Source organism: Pogoniulus pusillus, chromosome 28 (genome assembly GCF_015220805.1).
Source record: "Pogoniulus pusillus isolate bPogPus1 chromosome 28, bPogPus1.pri, whole genome shotgun sequence".
In the NCBI taxonomy this organism is placed as follows: Eukaryota; Metazoa; Chordata; class Aves; order Piciformes; family Lybiidae; genus Pogoniulus; species Pogoniulus pusillus.
This window is the reverse complement of record NC_087291.1, coordinates 609229-633497: the sequence shown is the minus strand read 5'-3', so window position 1 is coordinate 633497 and position 24269 is coordinate 609229. Positions and strand designations below refer to the sequence as shown.

Genomic DNA, 24269 nt, shown 5'->3' with positions numbered 1-24269 from the left:
TGACTGTGATGACTGCAGTTTCTCTTCTGGAGCTGTTTTTATTACAAATTTAGTTTGTACTGTGCAAATGCTACAGTAATTATTTTCTTTTGTGATCAAGAGTCCAAACTCAAGTAGCCTTTCACAGATAACAGTTTCACAACAGAAATTTTACTGTCTATCTCCAATCTAACATCTCACAATTGTGGACTTGGCATCTTCTCTCTTCACATTTTCCTTTTTTTTTTTTTTCTTACAGTCTCCTCCAATGATTTTTTTGCATGTAACAGAGTATGTGCGACATTCATATTAAATGATACTTGCATTTTTATTGTCTTTTTCTGACAAAAAATAAGTCATGTCATCTTTCCTTGCATTTTGAAATCATGTTGAGTCATCATGCTGAGTTTGGTTACCTATGCTGCAGATAGCTGTACTTCAACATACTAAATCTTAATACAGATTTGATCTGGACAGTTCAGCAGTCAGAGGGTGAAACTATACCTAGTGAAAGAAACAAGAAAACACAAGAACATAATGTTTCATCATCAGTTTCAAATGTTGCAATAACTGCAGTATACAACTTCGGTTGACTTCCTTAAGTGGAAGTTTTAAGTAGCCAAATTTCATACTGTTGCAAGTAGTTGATATCCTGAAAAACATTTGTGTGTCTCCCTATTTACACAGATTTAATCCTGTACTGAGGATTGTCACTTACTTCACACTGTAAACTATCTCTAAAATACAAGAAAACCAAAATAAATTTAAAAAACCCCAAAACTCAACAAACAAATTATAAAAAAAAAATCAAGACACCAAAACCCACAAACCACACACACACAAGAAAAATAAAGCAGACAGAAAACAAACAAAAAACCTAAATCTGTGCTTGTTTAGTCTGCCAATTCTTTCTTTCCTATATTAGGCAGCAAAAAAAAGGTTCATCTTCTACACTGACAATCAAGCATAAATTGAGAGAGAAGAGGCAGCAGTATAGGAACAAAAATTACCTGTTTTGGCTTTTCTGCTTTAGTCTCCTAAAGATATTATATGCCATGATTGTTCTGAAATGCAAATACAGCCCTCGCACAGAAGAATAAGAAAAGCACATGCCACATGTCCTTATAATAGAGCACAGTTTAGGGACCCAATTCCCTCAGTACCCATGGATGTGGTACCATGTGTAAGTATACTCTCAAGTTCTTCAGATGTTCATGTGCTGTAGGACAATCCAAATTCCTTCTTCTCACCTCCATCTCTGGAGATCTGAATGGGGAAAAGGAAGGCACTGAAACTGCTTCCCCCTCAACCCAGGGCTTGAAGAAGGAACAGCAAAGGCACCTTTTCCACACGTACTGACTCGTGTGGAAGCCCGCGTTGGGAATCTGCTGGTGGTTGGCTGGCTTCTTCTGCACAGTATATACGGCAAATGGACACTCTGTCTAGAAAAAGCATGAGGTTCCTGCCTTTATGGTGCCCCAGCTCTGCAGTATTCTCATTTGGAGAATTCTTGCTTGTGGATAGCTCCCACTTTTTGTATGGCTGCCATGTTTGCACCATCCCCATGATTTAGTTGTGGCAATTAAAGCAGGAATTATAAAAGATGTAGTTATTTTTATTTCCAGAAACTCCTGCCTACAACTATGTACAAATAAATTCATTTCGAGTTCTAATCTGGCCAGGAAACTCTTTTGGACAATTCATTCATTTAGGAGAATCAGAGAAATTGTAAAGGTTTAGCCACAAAATGGCTTTGCCTCACTAATTAAGTAGGCAGTCTTGGAGCTCTAGGGAAAGTCTGTGCTACTCACTGTGGTGGGGTAGAAATTTTGAGGTAGTCCCTGGCTGGAATTGCTCTGCTATCGAGAGGCTTCTAGATCTTCCCAAGCTCTAGAAGGGTGCTGGGAAAGAGGCAGGTGATCTCTGATCTCATCCTGGTTCCTCTTGGAACCAGGGTGTCGGGGTTTGAGCAGAATTGAGCAGTCTGAAAATAAGGAGAACAGGCAGGGTAATGCTAGGTCATTCTGATAAGGAGGAACAGCTGCAGAAGAGTGGCCTTGGGAAGACCAGTAGAGAAGCTGTGAAAGTTAGCTGTTGTCTGAAGCTGTGAAAGTTAGCTGTTGTCTGCAGCTGGCTGTGTGAGGGAGCCTTGAAGAGGGCAAGTTGGTCAAGTCTGCCTCTCTGTGTGTGGACAGACCATGTTCTACTATGCAACCTACCAGAATTCTACATGTTTTACTGAACCATTATAGAACCATCACTCGCTTCAATAAACGGCATCGACTTTATCCACCACAATGGTGAGGCTGTGTCATTCTGGTTCCCTGCACAGATCCTGAAGAGAGGAACACCAGTGGCACCAGGGTTTGCAGAGATGCAGGCAGGATCTCTTGCGCATGTGCAGAGAGCCCAAGCCTTTGCTTTCCTCCCGCACTTGGATATGTATTTCCTCCCATACAATGGATGGTATTTCTGGCCTTCCCTCTTCCTTGCTCACAACCAGTTACTCCTGCAGAGCCTCATACCTGTTATGCAAGGCCAGAGAATCCACTTACTACAATTACCCTCCTTTTCTTCCTCTTTAAAGAACTCCTAAGGTGTGGAGATGAATGACAAGCCCTTAGAGACTCACTGGATGGCTCCTTGTCTCCATCTTCATTCCCCTCTACCTTCATTGCCTCATACCTATGATGTAAATGTATCTGAGGAAGGGTGTAGGAAGGGAAGGGGGATGCCTATGACTGAGCAGGATCCTGCTTCTACCCTTACTCACCATCTCTTTTGTTACTGCTAGCATGGTGGCAGGAGAGCAGGGAACTCTCCTTCTCTTCATGTGTCTCCTGATGTACCTGCCTCAGGGATGGTACAGGGGTCCCTTGTTGCCGGGTGCTATGTGGCAGGTGCTCCCATTTCCGTTGCAGACAGGGCAGAGCCTGGCTTCACCAGTATCTCCATTTCAGCCTCCCTAATGCTCATAAGCCTTTCCACTTCATCTTGCAGCTTTTCAACTTCACCTTGCAGCTGTGCCGCTTGGCTGAGTAGATCATCTACCTGCTCACACCGCACAAAACACCATGTTACCAGGGAGAGGCTGTAGTATTCCCTGCAGCCTGTGATTTGTACCATCACATCCTTCTGTGATCTTTGAGGTCTCTTCCAACCAGATGTTTTCCGTGATTATAAAGTTTACTCCAATCTGTATTGAGAATTGTGCTTGAAACCATTATGCTTTGTGCTTTACTGTACTAAGTCTATGCTAAGCCAAATATTGATCCATCCAGCGCATACAATATCTGAATGGACAGAACTGGAAATGCATTTTGGTAAGGCAGAAGTACACTGTAAGAGATATCCCAAATTTGATATTACAGGAACATGATTCCATACTGAGTGACCATAGTCATAGGGTAGTGGATATGGGAGAACTTCCTAGCTTACCCAAGAGACCAAATTAACTTTGTGTGCTCCAGAACCAAAGTCACTTACAACCAAGAAATATGTTATCTCAGGAAACGGAGATCCACTGAGCTGGCCTGCCAAATGGCTGAAAGAGGGAATTTTGGGATGATAAGATAACCATATTTCAGCTAAAATTAATGTAGTAATGCTAAAACAACAAAAACATGCACATTCAAAACAGATTCTGAAGTCTGTAGTGCCAGAGCAAAAATCTTTGTCTAATTAACTGCAATTTTTAATGTGAAAGTTGACATCCTTTAGTACAATAAAGGAGTATGTGCTAAACACATGACTAAGTTACTCCTTTCTCCACCAAACTCATGTTAAATGTAACTTTCAAGGCAGGAACTAGTGGGGTTAGGGTACTGGAAAAAAAAAAACAACAAAACAAACCACGAAGGGAACACCTCTGTGCAGCACAGGGTAAGACTGAATTTAGCAAGCAAGGATGGTCAACAGGCTGCACTTTCACAGTATCACAGTATCACCAAGGTTGGAAGAGACCTCATAGATCATCAAGTCCAACCCTTTACCACAGAGCTCAAGGCCAGACCATGGCACCAAGTGCCACGTCCAGTCCTGCCTTGAACAGCTCCAGGGACGGCGACTCCACCACCTCCCCGGGCAGCCCATTCCAGTGTCCAATGACTCTCTCAGGGAAGAACTTTCTCCTCACCTCCAGCCTAAATTTCCCCTGGCACAGCCTGAGGCTGTGCCCTCTTGTTCTGGTGCTGGCCACCTGAGAGAAGACAGCAACCTCCTCCTGGCCACAACCACCCTTCAGGTAGTTGTAGACAGCAATAAGGTCTCCCCTGAGCCTCCTCTTCTCCAGGCTAAACAATCCCAGCTCCCTCAGCCTCTCCTCACAGGGCTTGTGCTCAAGGCCTCTCCCCAGCCTCATCGCCCTTCTCTGGACACGCTCAAGCATCTCAATACTTTTGCTCCATCCAAGACTGGGATGCCTTATTGGTAAGAATGGCACAATCGATATACAGCTTCAGTTCTGATGCATTTCTATTATATATTAGTATTACCAGAAAGATTTCATCTCCAGTTTTCTTGGATGCTACCTGGGATTTATTCATTTGAGCTCAATCACCTGCAATTAGCGCATTTATTGCCTACAATCCTGCCCCTTTACTAAATTAAACCTATTAATTATTTTAATTTTCTGAAGCTGTGTCAGTGCAAGTCCTTATTTGGGCACTGAATTTAAAAAAGGCAAACATTCTTGTCAAAGAGTTTCAGGAAGAGTGCTGGGGCTCCGAGACAAGCAGATGCCAGGACGTTACCCAAAACATGACAGTACTGACGTAAGAACTCTATGCTATCAGTATCTGGCAGCATGTCTTTATAACTCAGTGCTTCCCATATCCTTGCCCTTTTTACTGATTACCATGCCACCAGTCTGAGTGCTATGGAAATATTCTATACACTCATCACGTTTCCCAATTGCAAAGATTACTTTGCGGGGAAACAACACAACCTGATAGACCTTCTTTTGAACACAGTTTTTAAAACCAATTCAGGTTGTATGACACATATCTCATTCCTAAAGCAGTTCTGTGATCTCTTCTTCTAGATCCTACAGGTTCTACGGCCAGCTGAACCCATACTGTAACACAAGGTATTTTTACTCTGTTGAACTATCTTCAGATTAATAAACCAACTGTATAAAATAACTGTAGAAAAAGCTTCATGCGCGAGTAAGACAACATTCAAGACATAGTGTGAGCTAATCGAACAGGCTCCTTTCTCAGTCCTTTTAACTGGCATAGCAACATGGAACAGGAGTCAAGTCATGATACACTGGTAGTAGTGACTGGGCTCACACAGAGATTTTATTCTACTTTTCTAGTCAGCATTTTCATTATTAAGAGGAGAACCCAAATACTACTTGGAGGTTACCTAACCAACTGCACTCTTAGGAAGCAGCTTCACTCTACAACACAAATGTTTGAGCTCTCATGAATATAAAAGCTTTCAGTATATTAAGCTTGATACAACTTTATGTTATTTACATATGTACCTTGAACTAAAATCCTACAACACCTTGACTGTGACCCTTGAAATTTTTATACTTCCAACAAATATGGTGTCCTAGAAAGGATCACAATATGACTAGTAAACTGTTAAGTCTGAGCTCTAGAATCTTCAATAGAAAAGCAACAGTAACATAATCATTTAACATAAAGTACCACAAATGGAAATTAATGAGGATTTTTTTCCTCTTATAGACTATCCCAAACAAACTGTGTAAGTTTATGGCTGATGACCACCTAACTTCATTTCAAATATCACAGTTTGCTCCATAACAACGCATGCATCTGCTATTATTAGAAGTGTCTATACTAACACAGACACATTTTCTGGTAATCTCTACTGTATCAAAAATAATACATTTTGAAAATAAAGTAATAATCTAGTGGTCTTTAAAAAACAGACAAAAAAGTAACATAAGTTTTATTGGTTAACTCCTACTATACATCATCTGCTCCTCTGGAGCATCAACAAACATTGAAATGTTTTACAAGTCTCACATACACTACATATTCCATTCTCAATCCTGTATTAAACTCCACGAGAAAGAATCAGGTTTGGTGTTCAAAACATTTACAGCAATTCAGGAGAAAAAGGCAGTAACAAGTCAAAAAAGCTGAAGCACTGCTCTAAAAGTCTCCCTTAGCCATTCATCCTCCTACAAGAACATTCCTGCAAAAGTTACAGAAAGACTTACAGGATTGCTCACAAAAAATGCTGACAATCTTGAAGACCATGAAACCTCTACTCTTTAATTTGCAATCTAAGAATTGCTCTTAGAAGAATTCCCTCCTCCATAAAAGACTCAAGGAACAATGTCAGAACTATTTTGAGATTATTTTTTAAGTTGTTCAGTGTTTTCATCATATCCTGTTACCTGACATATATGTTTATCACTAAAGTGGCAAAGAAGTCTACGTGCCAAATTCTGAATGATTTGTATCAGGAAGAGTAGGTTGACATGATACGGCTTCAGGTTTGCTTTTTCTCAAGTATCTGGAGCACTTGCCCCCATTTCTCTCCACCACAAACTTCCCTCCCAGTTTATTCCTCATGTTCATGACAGAATAACTGCCTTCCTTTAACTGCACCATTTTAACTTGCTTCCATTTCACCTGAAGATTATGATATAAAGCATCAATATTTCCATTACAATATTATAATACATAAGTGGTGGAAAAGACTTTTAAGTTAGGACAACTAAATCATGTATGACAGAAAAAACAATCCAACCAAACCACATGACCTCAGACAACATACAGATCTGGAGTGATGCATGAAGGCAATAGACTAAATGAACCTTTTCTCTGTATCACCTGGTCTAAAATGTTGACATTTTTCTCCAAATGCCTTGTCATCTCTGTATCTTTATTCACAAAACATAACTACCAAGGGAATAAACAGAAGACTCAAACATTCATATACAACTACACTATCTTGCCTACAGTCAAAATACCCTAGACCTACCAGAGTCTGGACAGCTGCTTTTCAGTTAACTCCAATGAAGCTTGCACTATCAGTTTCTCAGAGGTAAAGATGCTTTGCTTCAGGAACAACAGAATTTTAACTGCTTTCATAGCAACACTACAGATCAAATTACATGGCTTCCTTTGATCTATGAGAAAGGAACTCTTCAGTATTATTTTACTGCTTTGGTGATTTTTGTCAAGAGAAGGAAATATTGTTCCTTTACCTCTCCTTGAAGATTACTTGACAGATGAAGAAAGGCAGACATTTGTACAGTTTTTTAAAAACAGTTGCAAGAACAAGTGTATTAAGAAGGAACCGGAATCTTCAATCTAACCAGTTTCACTAAAAAAAAAAAAACACAGAAAAAAAAACCCAACCCACAAAACAACAAACCAAAAAAACACAGTAAAAGAAACAAAGAAATCAGTACCTCTTCAAGACACAGCTTCCAAGCTGTAACAAATGTACAGACTTACCATTTTAACAAAATAATTAAAAGCACTACCCTACTTCCAGCAGCAAACTGTATTTACATGTAAAGTGGAATTGCATTAAGATGTAGGAAACACTTTAGAATAGCTTTATTAAATTAAACTAGATGAGCTGTTCTCATATAAAAAGTTTAATAGCATGCACTTCAAAACATACAGAGGTTTTAAAACCAGCAGATGTGATCCTCACTTACTGGGGAAGGACAGAATCTTTTCCTGCTTTTTACACATTATTGAACTACCTGAAGAAAAAGGCAAATAAACTTTTTTTTTTTAAACAGAAGACACACCTGCACCAGAGCAAGCTTTGCCCCCAGCTCATAATACCTGGGGTGAAGACATATGTTATTAAGCTGGAAGAATGGCTCAATTGCAGACAAGGAGATAACCCAAATCTTGTTCCATCACCCAACCTCTACCTGGTATGATCTCCATTTCTTCTCTGATCCTGACCTACTCAGCTCTCTATCACAAAGACTGGACCAGTAAGAAGACAACAAAAGTATTTCACTGGATGGTGGTGTGGAGGATGAGGCAACAATTTTAATTTGGCAAGTAAGCCATAACATCCAGCAAATCTCTCTTCAGAACTATTGTGTGTCACTCACCAAATTTAGTCACAGACATTTCCCTCTTGTGCTAGAATATTCAGGAGTCATCACATCTCTTTGCAACACTGCTTCCTTAAGAGCACCAGAATCAGAAATTCAACAAGGGCTGCTTCCCAGCTGCTGATGTACTACACAGCTTGAAGCCTATGAAATGCACTACAACACACCCCTCCCACCCCCGGCCATCATTTCTCTGGTCAATATAGTATCAAAAGAAAAGACAGACGGTATTAAAAAGCAAGACTCAAATATTGAGAGAAGCAAATGATGCTTATTTCAAGCACCCCTCCACAGCTCTGTGGGCATTACCACTGTACCAGAAGCAACACACTTCAGTGTTATTCGCAATGACCTCACTATCACTATGAGAGATATAGTGGGGTTTTGGTTTTTCTTGTGGGTTTGGGTTTTTTTTAAAGGCAAAACAAAGTACTGTTACTGTACTAGTACAACATGTTCTGTAGTCCCTAAACACAAAGGCTTCTTTTCTTACTTCTTTTGTCAGAAGATGCTGTTATGTTCACCAGCAAAAATTCCTGTCATTAGGGATCCAGGCTTTTTTAACTCAATACAGTTTAATGCTTTTGCAGGTATCCCTTGGAAATTATCCACCAAAAGTAATTAATAACAATCTGTAGGTGAAAACTCCACCTCCTACTGACTATTCGAGTAAGGAACTGAAGTCAATTTTAAAATAAAAATCAAATTCAGTAATCAGACAAAAAAAAAAGCCAAAACAAAACCAAATAACAACACCCAACAACAATTAAAACACAAACTAGCACCTTTGATAAATTATTTTCTCAATAAATATTTTCAATTTGTACACTCTCGTGTGTGTCCATCACTGGTACTTATGCCTATTTACCAGCTAACCATTGCTAGTGACACCTCTTTAATTTCTGTAACAGGTAGCAGAAAACACAGGTGATTTATTGTTTGTTTCCATTAATACTTGAGTCATCTTGCTTTTGAAAGGGAAAGCAGGTATCACCCAATGCTTGTATGATGTTCTCATTAAGAAATTAATTTTAAGACAAATTCTCTAGCACACGAAGAGTGTTTTTCACAACTGCAAGGTAAATCTCACCTAGCTAGGTAAGCCAATGAACAAGCAGGATTTTAAAATAACAATCAAAGCTGAAGGTATGAAACCAAGAAAACTAGGTTTTAAATGTTTCCTCATCTTCACAACTAGTCTTCTGTTATCCTTAATTGTTTAACTGTTAAGAAACCACCAACAATACAAAATACATCACTAGGAAAATAAGCATTCCACACTAGTAAAAAGTCTTTTAAAAGAATTTCAATTAGTTTCAAAACAATTTACAAGCAAATAGCAAGTAACTGCACATCCAGCAGATTTACAGCACGCAAATTAAAACCAGATGCCTGAAAGTAATAGTGCCCCCAGCTCTGTTCCTCTTATCCTCCAGAAACTATTACTGTCTCTCATCCTCAAGGCCAGCATATGATACCTACTTCTGAACCATCACCTGAACTACCACTTTTTTCAGCCTGACACACTAAACCAATTACTAGTCACTGCTCCACTCATTTTGCTGCCACAAAAATATTGCTCTTCTGTATGCCAGGTCTGCAGGTGACACTGAACAGGTTTGGCTTTAGGAACTGGCTCATAAGTCCTGTCTTCAGCATTTAATATTCATGTGAGAAAGAATCAACATCCTACCATTTAATGAAAAGAAAAAGTGGACCATTTTAACTAAAATCTCATTATTCCTCTACAGCTACTCCAACTTCATTTTTACTGCTCGAAAGTTGGATTACTTTCAATTGTAGGGAACTGCTAACTCCCTGTAATTTAATTTCCATTACACTGAACAACATGTTTTATTAAAAATGCCTCCTCGGTGATTTTCACACTTCAATCTACAGTTTTCTATATGACTTGTAAAACTTTCAATTTCTTAGTCCAATTTAGGTGGTAAAAATCTTAATTCTGAAGATTTACCCACAGTAGATAAAGTTCATAAAATACTGCAGAAAGGAAAGGAAAAGAATTTTAGCTTCTCTAGTTAAGCCACTTCCATATCTGAAGTGTCTCATTTCTAGTAGACCGCTCAGAAACTTGTTCCTTGTTTAATATGCCTTTCCATGCTGTCGTTTCCTTAAAAGGAAAATAAACAAAACCAAACCCCCAAACGACAACAAAATACCAACATAAAACGCAATAATTAGAGCCATATAAAAGCTTCACCATCAGAACACACAGGATTTCTTCACCCCAATAATGCCATTTCCATTCTTTTCCAATAGCTCAAAGATGCAGAAAGACACAAAGAAGAATGAGTTTGGTATTGTTCTCTTCAGTAAGACTTCACAGAATTTCCTAACTCCATAAAGCATATGCATCTAAATAAAGAGACAGGTACCTCATCATCTACCAAGATATACTGCCTTCTGCTTAAAGACCTTATCCTCTACTGAACTCTACACTGAAAGGCAGGTAAGTTATTGATTGGCTGAACCAGACCCCTTCGGGTCATCTTCGCTCCTCCTTCCTGAGATCTTACCGAAATCAGAGAACATCCACTACAATTACAGACGAAAAGCATCCCTCTGTACCGTAGCTGAGGACTAATGCTCCCGAACAACTTTTAAAAGGCTCAAAATAATCTACCATTTCGAGTCAGTAATGACCTGCACCATTTCAACTGCTACAGCTTTGGACCAATCCGCGAGAAGCCATGAAAATTCCCCTTCTTTGCCCTGTTACTTTTGGAAGACAATTAATTCCGAGATACAATACCGACAACACAGCTCCATCCCCATGAACGTCTCTGAAAGCCTCCTCGCTACCCATCTCAAACTTAGGAACTTCAGGTATGTTTTTTTCAGACAGCTGAGAAAGAAGCCCGTTCTGGTAGCCTGCAAAGGCCATCCTCTAGCACTACAAGACTGACTTCTACGGGACGAGAGAGAGACATTTTATATGGAGGACAGTAACTAAAAAGCAGCCCTACTGATCCATCCAAGGTAGAATCTTCCTGTCTGCTCACAAATCGACCTCCTCCCAGCAGGACCGAGCACCTGAGAAGCCCCCACACGGCTGCAAGTTCTCCTGTAACGCCCATCCCAATCGCAAGCTCAGTCCGTCTTCTTCTCCCCCTACCTCTGCACCCCGCGCCCCCGACCCCTTCACCGAGCGGCAATACAGGGCTTCCTTTTTCACTGCAGCCTTCAGCTTCTTCCCCGTTTAAAACCCAACCCAGACTCTTCACACATACACAATTAAAACAAGAAAAATATTAAGCAAGTAAAACACACAAACAACAAAACACAGCCTCAGAACTTACCACCCAAGTCAGTCCCCCGCTACCGCCACCGCCTCCTCCAGACTTTGCCATTTTCTGCCCGTTTCTTCTCCGCCGAAGAGAGGGCGCAAGGAGGCAGGAGAGAAGGCCGGAACAGAAAGAGCCTCGCCGCGCAACACGATGCGCCCGCCCCTCGCCTCAACCCCTCAGGCGTCGCCGCTGCCCCTCGGCCGCCTTTACACAATCGCTCCAACACCGAGACCTCCCCGCTCGACTTCTAGTTCATGCTGAGAAGCACAGCTGAGGCGACGGAAAATAACCCGCCGGGATGGGCGAGTTGCGACGACGGCTTCCGCGGCCGCCCGTAGTCCCGCGAAGGAGGCAAAGCTCCCTGTAAGGGAGATGCGAGGAAGGTACGGCAGCTAGCGGGCTGCGCCACCCGCACAAAGCGTCCTTCCGCCGCCGCGCTGAAACTCGAGGCCGGGAGGCAGCGGCCGGGCGCGGCTGGGCCTGCAGCTGATTTAAAGGGACTACTGGTCCCTCTATCCCCTCGGCAGCACCAACAGCCGCCGTAGCACTACCTCCCTTCCCCCCCACACTCCTCCTCACCCCCAGGCCCACCCCCCGCAGCCACAAAGGCCCAGAAAACAGATTAATAATAAAACCTCAGCCCCTTCCCCTCCCCCGCCCGCGCCTCCGCTCCTCGCGAGCGCGCACCCTCACGGCAGCGCACACGCAGCCTCCGCCCCCCGCACCCGAGCGCCCCCTGCCGACACCCGGAGCCGGCCCAGCCCTTCTTCGCCTCCTCTTTCCGCCCGGTGCCGGTGCCGGTGTCGGTGTCAGACGCCGATGTCGCTCCCCGCCTCCTTCCCACTCCCGAGCTGCTCTGGCGGGGCCTGGCTCTCAGACAATAACTGCGCTGTCCCAGGCCGGCACCGCGCCGCGGCCGCCTCCGAACGCCGCCGGCCGGCGCTCAGCCCGCCCCCAGCGCTGCGCCTGAGCCAATCAGGCGCCGGAGGCGGGCAGGCTTGCGAGGGAGGAACGCCGACTAATCGAGGGAGTGCATGGAGGAGCCGCGGTAGACGTCACTTCGGGTGGCAACAGCGAGGCTGCCGCGTGGGGGCGCTGCCAGCGCAGGGTGAATGACTGGAGCGGGGCGGGAGCGCAGCGGCGGGGAAAGAGGTGCTTGGGCTGCCGCTGCGTCCCGCTTGGTCCCGCCTCTCCCCTCTGCCTTCGCAGGGAGGGGAAGCCTGGCTTTCCCGCCAGGCCCCTGGGAAATGTTTTGCGGGGGAAGGCTCGGTTTTAGCAGGGCACGGCTGCAGGTGAAGAGGAGGGGAGCAGTAGGTAAAACAGGCCCTCGCAGGTATGTTCAGCCCTTGCCGCGACCTCGGTAAGTGATCCCTACTGCCACCACCAGCGCTGCACCCAGCGGCAGTTCCAATAGGATTAAAGTCCTGATGCTCCAGGCAGGGGAGTGTTTATAAACCACTGCCCTCTTCCGGACCGTGGTAATCAGACTAAGGAGCGCTTCAGCTCAGAGATCTCCCAGAACTTCATTCTGCTGCTATTACGTTGAAACGACACTGTGCTGAAACTTCATCTGGTCAGTGCTACATTGGTTTATTACAGGGTCACGTAATAGAGCACCCTGTTCTGCACACAGTGCACAATGCTCTTCTAAGATATTTGCCATTTAAAACCATAGCCTGTGGTGTAACTTAATATCTACTTCCCAATCTTCAATGACGTGTGTATGAAGCCTAAAATTCAGGTTATTTTAGGTATAAGCATGAAAACTACTTATCATTTAAGATTCTTTCCACCATGAATAGAACATGTAGGACTGGTTACAGAATTCTGAGAAGCTAAAATAGTTGCACAGCATGCAGCTTCTCGATAATTAATCTTCATTTGCTGTGCGGCGTGAGGAAGACCTACCTAGTCCGTCCAGTTCCACTCCTGAGGTAACATCACAAAAGGAAAGATGAGTAGGAGCACTGCATCTGAGTTAGTAGACAATTTGGTATCTGAGGAGAATAATTTCAGCTGAACAGTAATAGCTTAAAGGGTTTTTCTCGTGCAAAATTTTTTTCATAAGAAGTAAAAGGATTGGAAATAGAGCAGCCAGCTTTGAGGAGTCCATTGTAACGTGAAGTTGTGCCCCAAGAGAAGGATCAGAAGAATTTCTAATAAATATAGCTTATTTAGCATAATTTTAGTAGGTTCCTTAGAAATTGACAAAGCAAACCAATATCTAAGTGCTGCACAGGGATTACTGGAAATAACGGTGTCCGCTTAGAAGGGACACTAAGTTATCTGTTCAGCACAGTTTTATTGCAGCCATATGTACCTCCAACCTGCAGGCTCCTTTCTTCTACTTTGTCAAGATAAGAGAGAGCATTTCTTGCAGGACAAGAATAAGGTAGCTTTGCAAGGCTCTGCTTAGTACTGCAGGTTTGGCCTAACTTATTTATATGGAAATTAATAATCAAATCTGGATTATAAATATTCATTTCTGTATGAATATTTTTTGTTATTAATATTCTTTAAATCTGGAAATTCCCTAAGATTCTTTTGGATTTGCGGTCCACAGTAAGTAGTTGCACAAAGGGTATTTATTAATACAGAATTAAACAATCAGAACTTGGAAAATAGGGAAGTAAACCAGGAAAAATCCAAAGCTATACTGCAGGCACGTACACTCACAACCTGCTGGTTCCCTGGGTGTGTTTCCCACATAAAGACACTTCCAAAACCGCAACTGTGATCCCGGGAGTAAAAATACAGAATATTCAAGGCAGAGAGAGAGGCAGAGGAAACTGGATTGCTGCTGCGAGCTGCAGGCAGTGGCTGCCGCGGTTCCCAGTTACAGGAGCCGTGAATTGGGTGCTTCTCGGGCGGAGAGTCAGCGCTGCACGGCCTGGCCTCTACATCACACCTCCATCAAAGACATCATCCTGCAAATGAAACTGGCCAATAGGCACTAGCATTATTGTTTTGGCCAACAAATTCAAAGCTCCTCTCCTGCGACGACGCAGGCATGTCGAGGGGCAGCAGCACACACAGTGGTGATGGCCTCCTGGCCCTCGGGGTGCAGCTTTGCTGGGGCCAAACCCTCCATTGTTTGTCTGCCCATCAACTCAACTTTCAGACCCTGACGCGGGAGGAGGAAAGCAGTGGCCAAAATCAGTTCGGCAGGATTTCTGCCCTACCAAAACACTTATTAGAACAGTTTGGGTTTTTTTCCAGCTCCCAACCCTTGGTGTAGCATTTGTTAAAATGAATCATATATAATGAACCAGGACTGCTGCAATGCATTGTGCTAGGACCGGGAAAAACAGCATGAATGCATCAGTTCAAAGTTTTTGCAGTGGTAGAGAACCATTATATAGCAGGAATAGAGCAAGTCACAAACATTAGTGCACTGCGTCCTCATCAGGTCCCGCTCTTTAGTAAACAGGCTCTTGGTGGTGTGGGAAGTGCGCTTTTTCCTATCCTTTATCCTGAATCAGTTAGCAGAAAGTGATCCAGCTTTAAGACAATCCACTCAATATACACACTAGAGAAAGACAGAGGGAGTTTATTTCTTCTTGGCAGCTAGTGACCATTGAATGTACACGGTCAGACACGTTCACTCTCTATTATGCTGGGAAGGCAGACATTCCTCCAAGCATTTTCTTTGGTCTTCCTAGAAATTACTCTGTTCAAGCTGTTTTCTTCTTTTTCTTCTCTTTTAATTCTCATAATACACTACTCTACCTGCATGACATGTTACTGACTTATTGCTTATATTGGTTTTTCCTTTATACTTATCTGAGTATGTTGAGCATTTGCATTGGCCACGTTGGATTGTATGACAGAGTTCTTATGAGACTACAAGCAGTTGCCTTCATGGAGCTCAGAGGTGAAGAAGCAAAAGAGACTGCTCTTAACATCGCAAGTGATCTCTGCTGAAACAAACATAGAAATAGATTTAAGTGGCCTGTTTTGGGTGGATGGTACCTGCCCTAATTGGGTACTACCACTTTCTGTCAAATACACTTTACACTTATTTTGTGACATTAAATTAATAACCTGTTTCAATTCTTTGGAGACTTACTTGTTCTTGTACATGTAGTACAAATAGAAATACTCTACAGATTTTCCAAACAATTGTCTACTTCAATTAGTTTCATTACTAACTGAACTAACTCTAACCCTATAGCTCCCCTGGTCTTCCTTTTTCCCCTTTTAAATAGTGGAGACTGTTCCCCCTTTTCAGGTTACCTACATCAGTAGACAATTCTTAGGCTTTTGAGAGTAGTTTTTTTTTTCATAAGACGTTGTGAGAGTATTACAGAAATCAGATGTATAATGGAACTTAAAAACAAGGGAAAGAAGGTTGTTGTCGTGGAGGGCCTGTAGGCCCGAAAAGAGGCTTATTTATGCCCTGCCTTGCATGGACATGTTTTTCTGCCAGGACCCCTGGTTGTAAACAGGTTGTGTGAGCCCCCACACACCCAGCTCGTGTATCCCTGGGGTAAGCCCATGTGATCCCCATATTTGGGTTAGTCCAGGCAAGTGGCATTTGCCTATTATGGTAAGGTTTGGCTGACTGCCAACCTGATTGGTCATTCTAGTGGCCAAGGAGCCATTTATCTTGGCCCACATTCAATAAATAGGGGTGCACAGGTATACAACGTGATCAGACCCCTGCTCAGACCCCATAGCAGCGCTCAGATGCTCGGACCCCTACATAGCTCAGACCCATGCTCATACTCCTTTGCATAGCTCTGATGCTCAGACCCTCACGCTCTGACCCACTTGCAGCTCCCTGCCTGCGTACCTTAGTTGCAGAGCTCACTTAAGCCTGCCTATATATATAGGCACTCAGTGACATGGTCTAGTTGACTGGCTAGGGCTGGGTGATAGGTTGGACTCAATGATCTTGGAGGTCTCTTCCAACCTGGTTGATTCTATGATTCTATGATATGTGGAGCCTATAGTCTCCAAACAGCTGTGCACATCTGCACGCCACTGTGTTATCAGGACCAGATCCTGCATTGCATTTACCTATGGAGCTCCGACTCCCAGCAGCTGCGCACAGCTGCATGTCTGCTGCTTCTCACTGCCTGGTAAGCACCACTGCTGCGGAGATAACCAGAAAGCAGACTCTGGATTGTCTGCACACATGGCCTGCTAGCCATGTGAGAACCATGCCAGAGACAGCACGATATTCTCCTCCTATACCTGAGATCCTGCCTGTTACATATCCCTGGACAAAGCACCCAGAAGAAGCCTGCAGCACCAAAGCAGAGATTGCATCCCTTGCCAGGAGAACCAGGTCAGGGACCAGTCATTTCCCTAGAAGCTGGGAAGATTCATCCTTTCCCCTCAAGCCGGGAGGGTTCCAGCCTCAAAGTCCACGGGCAGAGATCCCCTGAAGTTTGGACACTGGCATTGGCTGTGGTGTAGCCCCAGAGGGTGATTATTGATTAATAAGAGTTGCGAGTAAATGCTTTAATACCTCTGTAAATATCTGTTGTCTCTGCCATAGAGCAGAATCAGTTTTCAGCCCCCTGCTGGGCAGATAGCATATAGACCCCAAACGGTATTTGCTGCGGTGAAAACTCTTCTCTGTTTATAGTTTGAATGTTTGCTAGTTAATTAATAAGTCACTGTACATATTTTATCCTAGAATGTTTTCATAACTGTGTAGAACGAATATTAATATTAATATACAGTGGTTGGGGGTGGAGAGTTCAGAATATTGAGTTTAATAAATATGTATTTTTATGTAATATTATCTCACCCCAATTAATTTCTCCCCTCCGCCAAAATCGGCGTAGGTAGCAGAATGCCCCTCCGCGACAGTTGTACAGCTGAACAGCTACAACACACGTAACATACAGAAGACTCAGCCACTTTCTTAGTGCTAAATGTAAGCATGTACTAAACGTACATCTCCCTAAAAACTACTTGTTCCAGCTACCCAACAGTTTCTCCGGTGGCCTAGTTTGCAGGACCTCAGCAGCAGCCATTTCTATTTCTTTCAATAGAAGCTGTGCATTCAATGCCTTGGGTGATCAGACAAGCGGTTTGCAAAGCCAGTCACTGCTCCCTGTCTCATGTATTGTTACAGTTTCATTAGATACTAGTAACAATAACTGACATTCATTCAAAATCTTTTGTTCTCTCTTTAGATCCTTTAAGATATTAGTATTTCTGAGTCTTGAACATCTCTTCAAGATATCACACAATTGTTACTTCTTTTAATAGTGGTCTTACTGATTAGCATTTTCTTCTGGCTGTATTTATTAGGAAAGCAGACAAATCGAACTCCAGTTGGGACAAATTAAATCTGGTTTCGTGTTTTGGTTGTGGTGTCCTTTTGTACTCTTACCCAACTAACAATGCCTATCTTCTCTTTCCATTACCTACTTTCATTTTCTCTGTAGATTTTTCATGCTCTTTAGTGCCTTCTCCTCCCCGCCCCCTCCACCCCCCTCCTTAAAGCAAGAACACATTACCTCAGTTTTAGCTGAAGTATGTCCATTCAGATCAGTGGTTCTCATAGCATCTTGCTAAGTATGGCTGTAGCCACTGTGGGTAGAGGTAGCAGAAGTTGCAGCGACAATAGTTTTCAGTATTGGCCAGGACAATGTGTTTGACTAGACAGGAACAAAGGATACTTTGCTGTAGCACATGTGTATTAGAATTTGGGAATCTCAGCCTAGGTCAGCTTCAGTGCTGGATGTTAGGAGGAAGTTCTTCCCAGAGAGAGTGATTGACATTGGAATGGGCTGCCCAGGGAGGTGGTGGAGTCGCTGTCCCTGGAGGTGTTGAAGCCAAGCCTGGCTGGGGCACTTAGTGCCATGGTCTGGTTGATTGGCCAGGGCTGGGTGCTAGGTTGGACTGGATGAGCTTGGAGGTCTCTTCCAACCTGGTTGATTCTATGATCCAAGAGCATCACTTCTTTCTTGAGCACCTGAGGAAGCTGAGTCCTGATCACAGTATTTTCTCTGAGATTTAGGATCCTGGGCAGTCACCTGTAAGGAATGAAAGTAATCTTTTGAATGATCTTGAATTTATGTACTTTCTGAACACTTAAGGAATTAATTTTAATAGTCTAGGACAAAGTTTTTCATCTACATGATGTGTTAAAAGGAGCTTGGGGGCATACCTGGGGTTTTTTAACTTGAAGATTTTGAAAGCAACAGTCCTCATTATTTTATACATTTCTTTTTGAAATCTACTCTATGCTTAACTTATAATACAGTAAAGAAAAACATTCTTCATCAATGCAGTATAAAATGTCCCTGTGTTTCTGGCAAACTATGAAGCAAATAGTATATAAAAGAAGAAAGAGTACTGTATGCTTTACTAACAGATCCAAGCATGAAAAAGGCAAGCATAGCTCTCTTTGCAGAACAATACTGGTATGCAATAATCACACTCTTTTACACCAAGTCTGCAAAGAACAGCTTAGTGATACACTATACTCTCACATATTCTATGCTCTCACACAACTAGAAAGAGTGCATTTTCTTATACTGTGTCTTGGAGTAAGGTCATGTCAAAGTTTTTACAACAATTCTGTAGCAAAACAGTAACTACTCACCTTTTTCAGTTGGTTGGCTTTTACTGAGCTTTGTTTTTCCACATGGCCTCTTCTGCTGGAATATTTTATACCACAGAGCCTTTGGAGATCAGGAGTAGCTCTTTAAATTTATGGGGAAGGAATGGTTTGTGTTTTTTAACCTTGTTAGTATTGCTCACGTTCTCTGATTGTCAGGTAACAAACACAATGAGCTGAATAAGGTTCTCAGGAAAAGGCAATAGACATTACCCACAAATCTGCAACACAGTATTAGCTTGTCCCATTCACCCTTTCCTCCTTCTTATGTATCTTCAGAAATTAGAAAATGCAATTTATGTATCAATGTATTTTTGGGAAACTTTGACACTAAAGTATCATAATCCAACTTACCTTCCAATGAGTTCTAAGATCTTCACCCAAAGATAAAGATATTCTTAGAGGTTCTTGTGTGTTCCTCAGAAGGAGACGCATCAGTCACTCTACTGAAACCTGATACTTTGCTGCTGAGTCTATGTGACAGTTTGCCCCCCACACACCTTGTGAAATCACCCAGACTAGACTCAGACGGCTGGAGGTTAAGGAATGAAGCTTTATATTCGTGGCTTAGCACAATATACAAGCAGATAGTTACAGCAGTTACAGTTAGAGACAGAAAGAGGTAAAAGTAATACAGAAACACAGCAGCCCTCCCAGAAACCAGAGTCCCCAGGAGGGGCTCCCAACCACCCCTCCACCTTCTTTCCACCACTCTATCTTATCCCAGACTTTGCCTTACATGCAGGGTGAGGTTGGAGGATCAGCCAGGGAGGTTCGAAGCAGAATTAGTTGGGTTACACAGCAAAGCACAGACACCAACTCCAGCAGATAGAGACTCTCACACACACAATGTCTTATCTACGTTTATGTTCTTGTTTTTATACGTCTCAGCGAGCCTGGTGAGAGCCATCACCAGTGCTTCCTTTTCACAGCCTAGAATCCATTTCTTTTCCTCACTAAAATATTCCAGTTAGCCTCAGACTAGCAGAGTTTACTAAGCTTGTGACTTGTAACGGGGAAGTATGTCAGATCCTTTTTTCACTTCACATCTTGCCCTCAGTTTATTGAGGACACCTGTAAGTTTCAAATGTGAATTCCTCAAGCCTACTAAAGCAGGTTTTTACACTTGCACATTATTTTCTGTAATTTCTCTCAAAATATTTTTGACTCAGTTCTCTGGGACATGAGCACTGGTGATGGAAAAGCATACCAGCATAGATTCAAAACACAACGCAACTAGCTTGGAGTCACAGAAGAGCTGAAGAGATCGACTACGTATGCCTTGTTCTTTGTGATATTTAAGTCCCAGAATAAAATGCAAAGTTTTCCCCAGCTTTCTAATCAGAGCATCCATTCTCCCAAATAATGACAGCTGCTGAGTTGCTGTGCAGAACTGAAGAGAGTGTAAATATCTACTTTGCTTCAGTCTTTACTCCAGAGACTGAACTCCCCTCTGAGCTCCAGCCCCTAGGAGAAGGAGAGGAAACTTGGGGGAGGGATGACTCTCCACTAGTCAGTGAAGACTGGGTTAGGGACCAGTTACACCAAGTGAATGAAAACAAGCCTGGGGGCCCTGATGATACACCCAAGGGTGCTGCAAGGACTGGCTGACGTTGTGCTAAATCACGGCAAACAAGAGAGGCGCCTGAGGACTAGAGGAAAGCCAACGGCACTCCAGTCCACCTCACCTCCACCCCTGGAAGAATGATGGAGTGGCTCATTCTGGAGCTTATCTCTTGGCACTTGGAAGTGAATATAATTATCAGTAGTTGTTGGCACAGTTTTATCAAGGGGAAGTCATGCTTGACTAATCCAATAGCCTTCTGTGATGCTGTAACTGAATGGGTATATACAGGGAGAGCAGTGGATGTAGTCTGCCTTGACCTTAGCAAGGCTTTGGACCCTGTCTCACATGACATCCTTGTGAGCAAGTTCAGGAAGTGTGGGATAGGAGAGCAGAGAGTGAGATGGATTAAAAACTGGTAGAGCACTAAGGATGGTGATCAATGGTGCTAAGTCCCCCAGGGATCAGTACTGGGTCCAATCCTGTTCAGTATCTTCATCAATGACACTGGTGGAGATCAATGGGACAGACAGAGTCTGCTCAGCCAAGTTTGCTGAGGACGTTTGTGTTGGAAGTTAATGACTGGTTACAAATCATTAATATTAAGTTTACTATTAAAATGTTCCCTGAGAGTCTTTGGATTTTCAGTCCACAGGAAGTAGTTACACAGAATTAAACAGTTTAAACAGTCAGAACTTGGAAAATAGGAATGCAAAAGCAGGGAAATTCTAACTATGCTTATGGATTCTTGGCATTCACTCCAGCAGATGTACTCATGATGCTTTTTGGTCCCTGAGTAAGACTCCTGCACCAAAGATGCTTTGAAACTTACAATAATGATCCTGGGGTGAAACACAAAATATTCCAGGCAGAGGGAAGGAGAGAAGAGATGCTGCTGCTGAGCTGCTAGTGCTAGCTCCATACACGTGGCCACCTTGATTCCCAGTTAACAAGCCACTAATGGCAGAGGAGCTCCATGCAGAAAGGCACAAAGGCAGAAAGGCGGTTTCTAAATTCCACCCCCCCCACCCCCCCACCCCTTAAAGTACTTCAGTTTGAGAACCAAACTGGCCAATAGGCACTAGCATTGTTATTCTGACCACTGAATTCAAAGCTCCGTGCCTTGTTTGACCAGGCAAGGCAGGCTGAGGGGCAGAACAAGACACCTGACACGTGGTGCTAAGCCCCCTAGCTCTCAAGGCTTTGCTCATGTGATTCAACTTCCCAGACTGACATCAGGAAGAGGAGGGCAAGGGCTAAAGTGGCCTGGCAGGATTTATGCCCTACCAGAACAACATTGAACTGGGAGGCTTGGCCGATACAGCTGAAAGCTGTGCAGCCATTCAGTGAGACTTGGAAAGACTGAGAGCTGGGCACAGAGGAACCTAATGAGGTTCAACAGGGACAAGTGCACAGTCCTGCACCTGGGAATAATAAACTGTACCTCCAGTACAGGCTGCGAGGTGATCTGCTGAAGGGCATCCCCACGGAGAAGGACAGAGAGTCCTGGTGGACAATAGGTTCTCTTTGGGACAGCAGTGTGTCCTTGTGGCCACGAAGGCCCATGGGAACCTGGGGTGTGTGTCCAGCACATCAAGGGAGGTTCTCTTCTCCCTCTACTCTGCTCTGGTAAGACTTCACCTGGAATACTGCATTCAGTTTTGGGCTCCCCAGTTCAGGATGGACAGGGATCTACCTGACAGAGTCTAAGGGAGGGCTACTATGAACATGATGAAGGGGCTGGAGCACTGCCCTGGGAGGAGGGGCTGAAGGACCTGGGGCTTTTTTGTCTGGTGAAGGGGACTTGGAGGGGATCTAATCAATCAATGTTTATAAATATCTGAGGGCTGGGGGTCAAGAAGGTGGGGACAGGCTCTTCTCAGTTGCACCCTGTGATAGGACAAGGGGTAATGGGTATGAACTACAGCACAGGAAGTTACACCTCAACATGAGGAAGAACTTCTTTACTGTAAGGGTCATGGAGCACTGGAACAGGCTGCCCAGAGAGACTGTGGCATTTATCTTCTCTGGACACTTTCTAGACCCACCTGGATGCGCTACTGTGCGACCTGCACTAGATTCTATGGTCCTGCTCTAGCAGAGGGGTTGGACTTGATGATCCCTGGAGGTCCCTTCCAACCCCTGACATCCTGTGATGCTGTGTACAAACCTCTCTTTTCTGATAGTTTTGTTAAAGTACAGCAAAGCAGGAACTGTGCCAACTCTCAGATTGCCGTAAAGACAGTTACAGGCCACATAGGCAGGCACATTAACCAACTCCTGCAATGCAGCACAACAAACACCAATCAAATATAACCCAAGGCACACCTGTAAACTCTAAGCTGCTTCACCAGCATGACTGCTTTGTGCCAAACAGCTCCAAAGCACAGCACAAAGTGCTCCCAAGCTCACCAGTACAACAGGCACACTCCCATGGAGCACACATGCAGAGCATATCTCTCCCACACCACTCTTCAGCTTCTTTATAATGTTTAAGTTTTCCCTGCTATTCATGAGGAGTTATCAAATACTGCATTTCATGAGCAGAACGAGGATTGCAGTCCCTGGCATCCTGCACTTGAGCTATGCTAATCCCACACTATTCTTGAGAGGATACCCCATGATCCTTACAGTTGGTGTTTCCTCCAGAGTTGTTAACTTCCCCAGGGACATGGCTTGCTTAACAGGTTCTGTAACAGGACAGCATGAAGACACAAACATTGTAAGTGAAACTGTTTCTTCAATTTTCTCTGAGCGAATCAGCACATTAATGGCTTGAATGCTCTGCTTGACAGTTACTGCTTTTTATCATTTGCAAACACTTGTAGTAGGAATCAGTAATCCTTCAAAAACACATGGAAAATATATTCTCCATTCACTATTTGTCTGGGTCATCCTCTGGCGTTAAATAGAAAGTTTCCCAGCACTCCTGCCCTTACAATAGACATAAGATGCAAACTTAATCCTTCATTGAGTTGAGTTCCCAGTGCAATTTCTTCAGCTGTTGCACTGTAATGCTTCTATGAGGTGTGAAAAACAATTGTCCCAAAAAATAAAATCTGGTGATTGACTGTGGTCAGGAGGCTCATTGTCTTTTTGAACTCTATGCAAAAGACATAAAAAATATCAGGTTTTAATGTTGGTCCTAAGGAACCTAAGGTCTTTTCTTTAGAACAACTGCTGATTCACTACCTCCTGCTTTGCGGGCCCCTTACAGCATCCCCACCACCTCTCAGCCAGCTGGGTGTGATGAAAGGCCTCTCTTACCAGGCCTTCATCAGGCTGCCATTGATGGCCACTAGACCTGCTGAGAGCATAGAAGGGTATCGGTGAGGGACAGCTATCGAAGGGCACAATGCTGAAATAACACAGACTGAGGATTCAGTAGTCCTGTGAATACACCATGGGCGTGAGAGTGAGCGAGGACAAAAAGCAGGCAGGAACTAAAATAATAAAAGGAGGAAGGAATCTCCCAGAAGCAAAGGCTATGGCAGATTCAGAGGACATTCATGGAACTCATTCAGCAGACGATGCTAATGGTCATCCTCATGGCCTGCTGTCTCCAACTGCCCACCAGAGAATAAGGAACAGCTGCCACTGTGAACTGGAAAATGCATGGGGGCTGTGTGGGGTTGAGGTATCAGCCTGAGACACACAGGGGAAGCAAGAAAAAGAATCCAGGAATGGTGTGGAAGCCTCTAGATCTTACCTGTGGTGGCTTCATCTCCAGCACAGAGTGGAAGGGCAAAAATAGGCCTAACA

At 43.5% G+C, this 24269-nt stretch overlaps 1 protein-coding gene and 1 long non-coding RNA gene across 4 annotated transcripts in view; both read right to left on the bottom strand.

The window, feature by feature from the left end:
* The window catches only part of TOP2B (DNA topoisomerase II beta), a 64239-nt gene extending 52343 nt beyond the window's left edge, over positions 1–11896 (bottom strand). For 2 of the 3 annotated variants that reach the window (XM_064167082.1, XM_064167083.1), the window contains exon 1: positions 11371–11895. In XM_064167082.1, the coding sequence (XP_064023152.1) occupies positions 11371–11421 (51 nt within the window). In that variant the 5' untranslated portion in view covers positions 11422–11895. Of the gene's footprint in view, positions 1–11370 lie in introns of all 3 variants that reach the window. The other variant, XM_064167084.1, reaches the window with a different exon arrangement.
* Positions 11897–13947: 2051 nt separating this feature from the next.
* On the bottom strand, positions 13948–19391 carry LOC135187880 (uncharacterized). Its single transcript, XR_010307481.1, has 3 exons — positions 18929–19391; positions 17838–18356; positions 13948–15275 (listed from the first exon to the last, which is right to left on the bottom strand). It is a non-coding gene; the product is annotated as an uncharacterized LOC135187880 (long non-coding RNA).
* Between the last annotated feature and the right edge of the window lie 4878 nt (positions 19392–24269).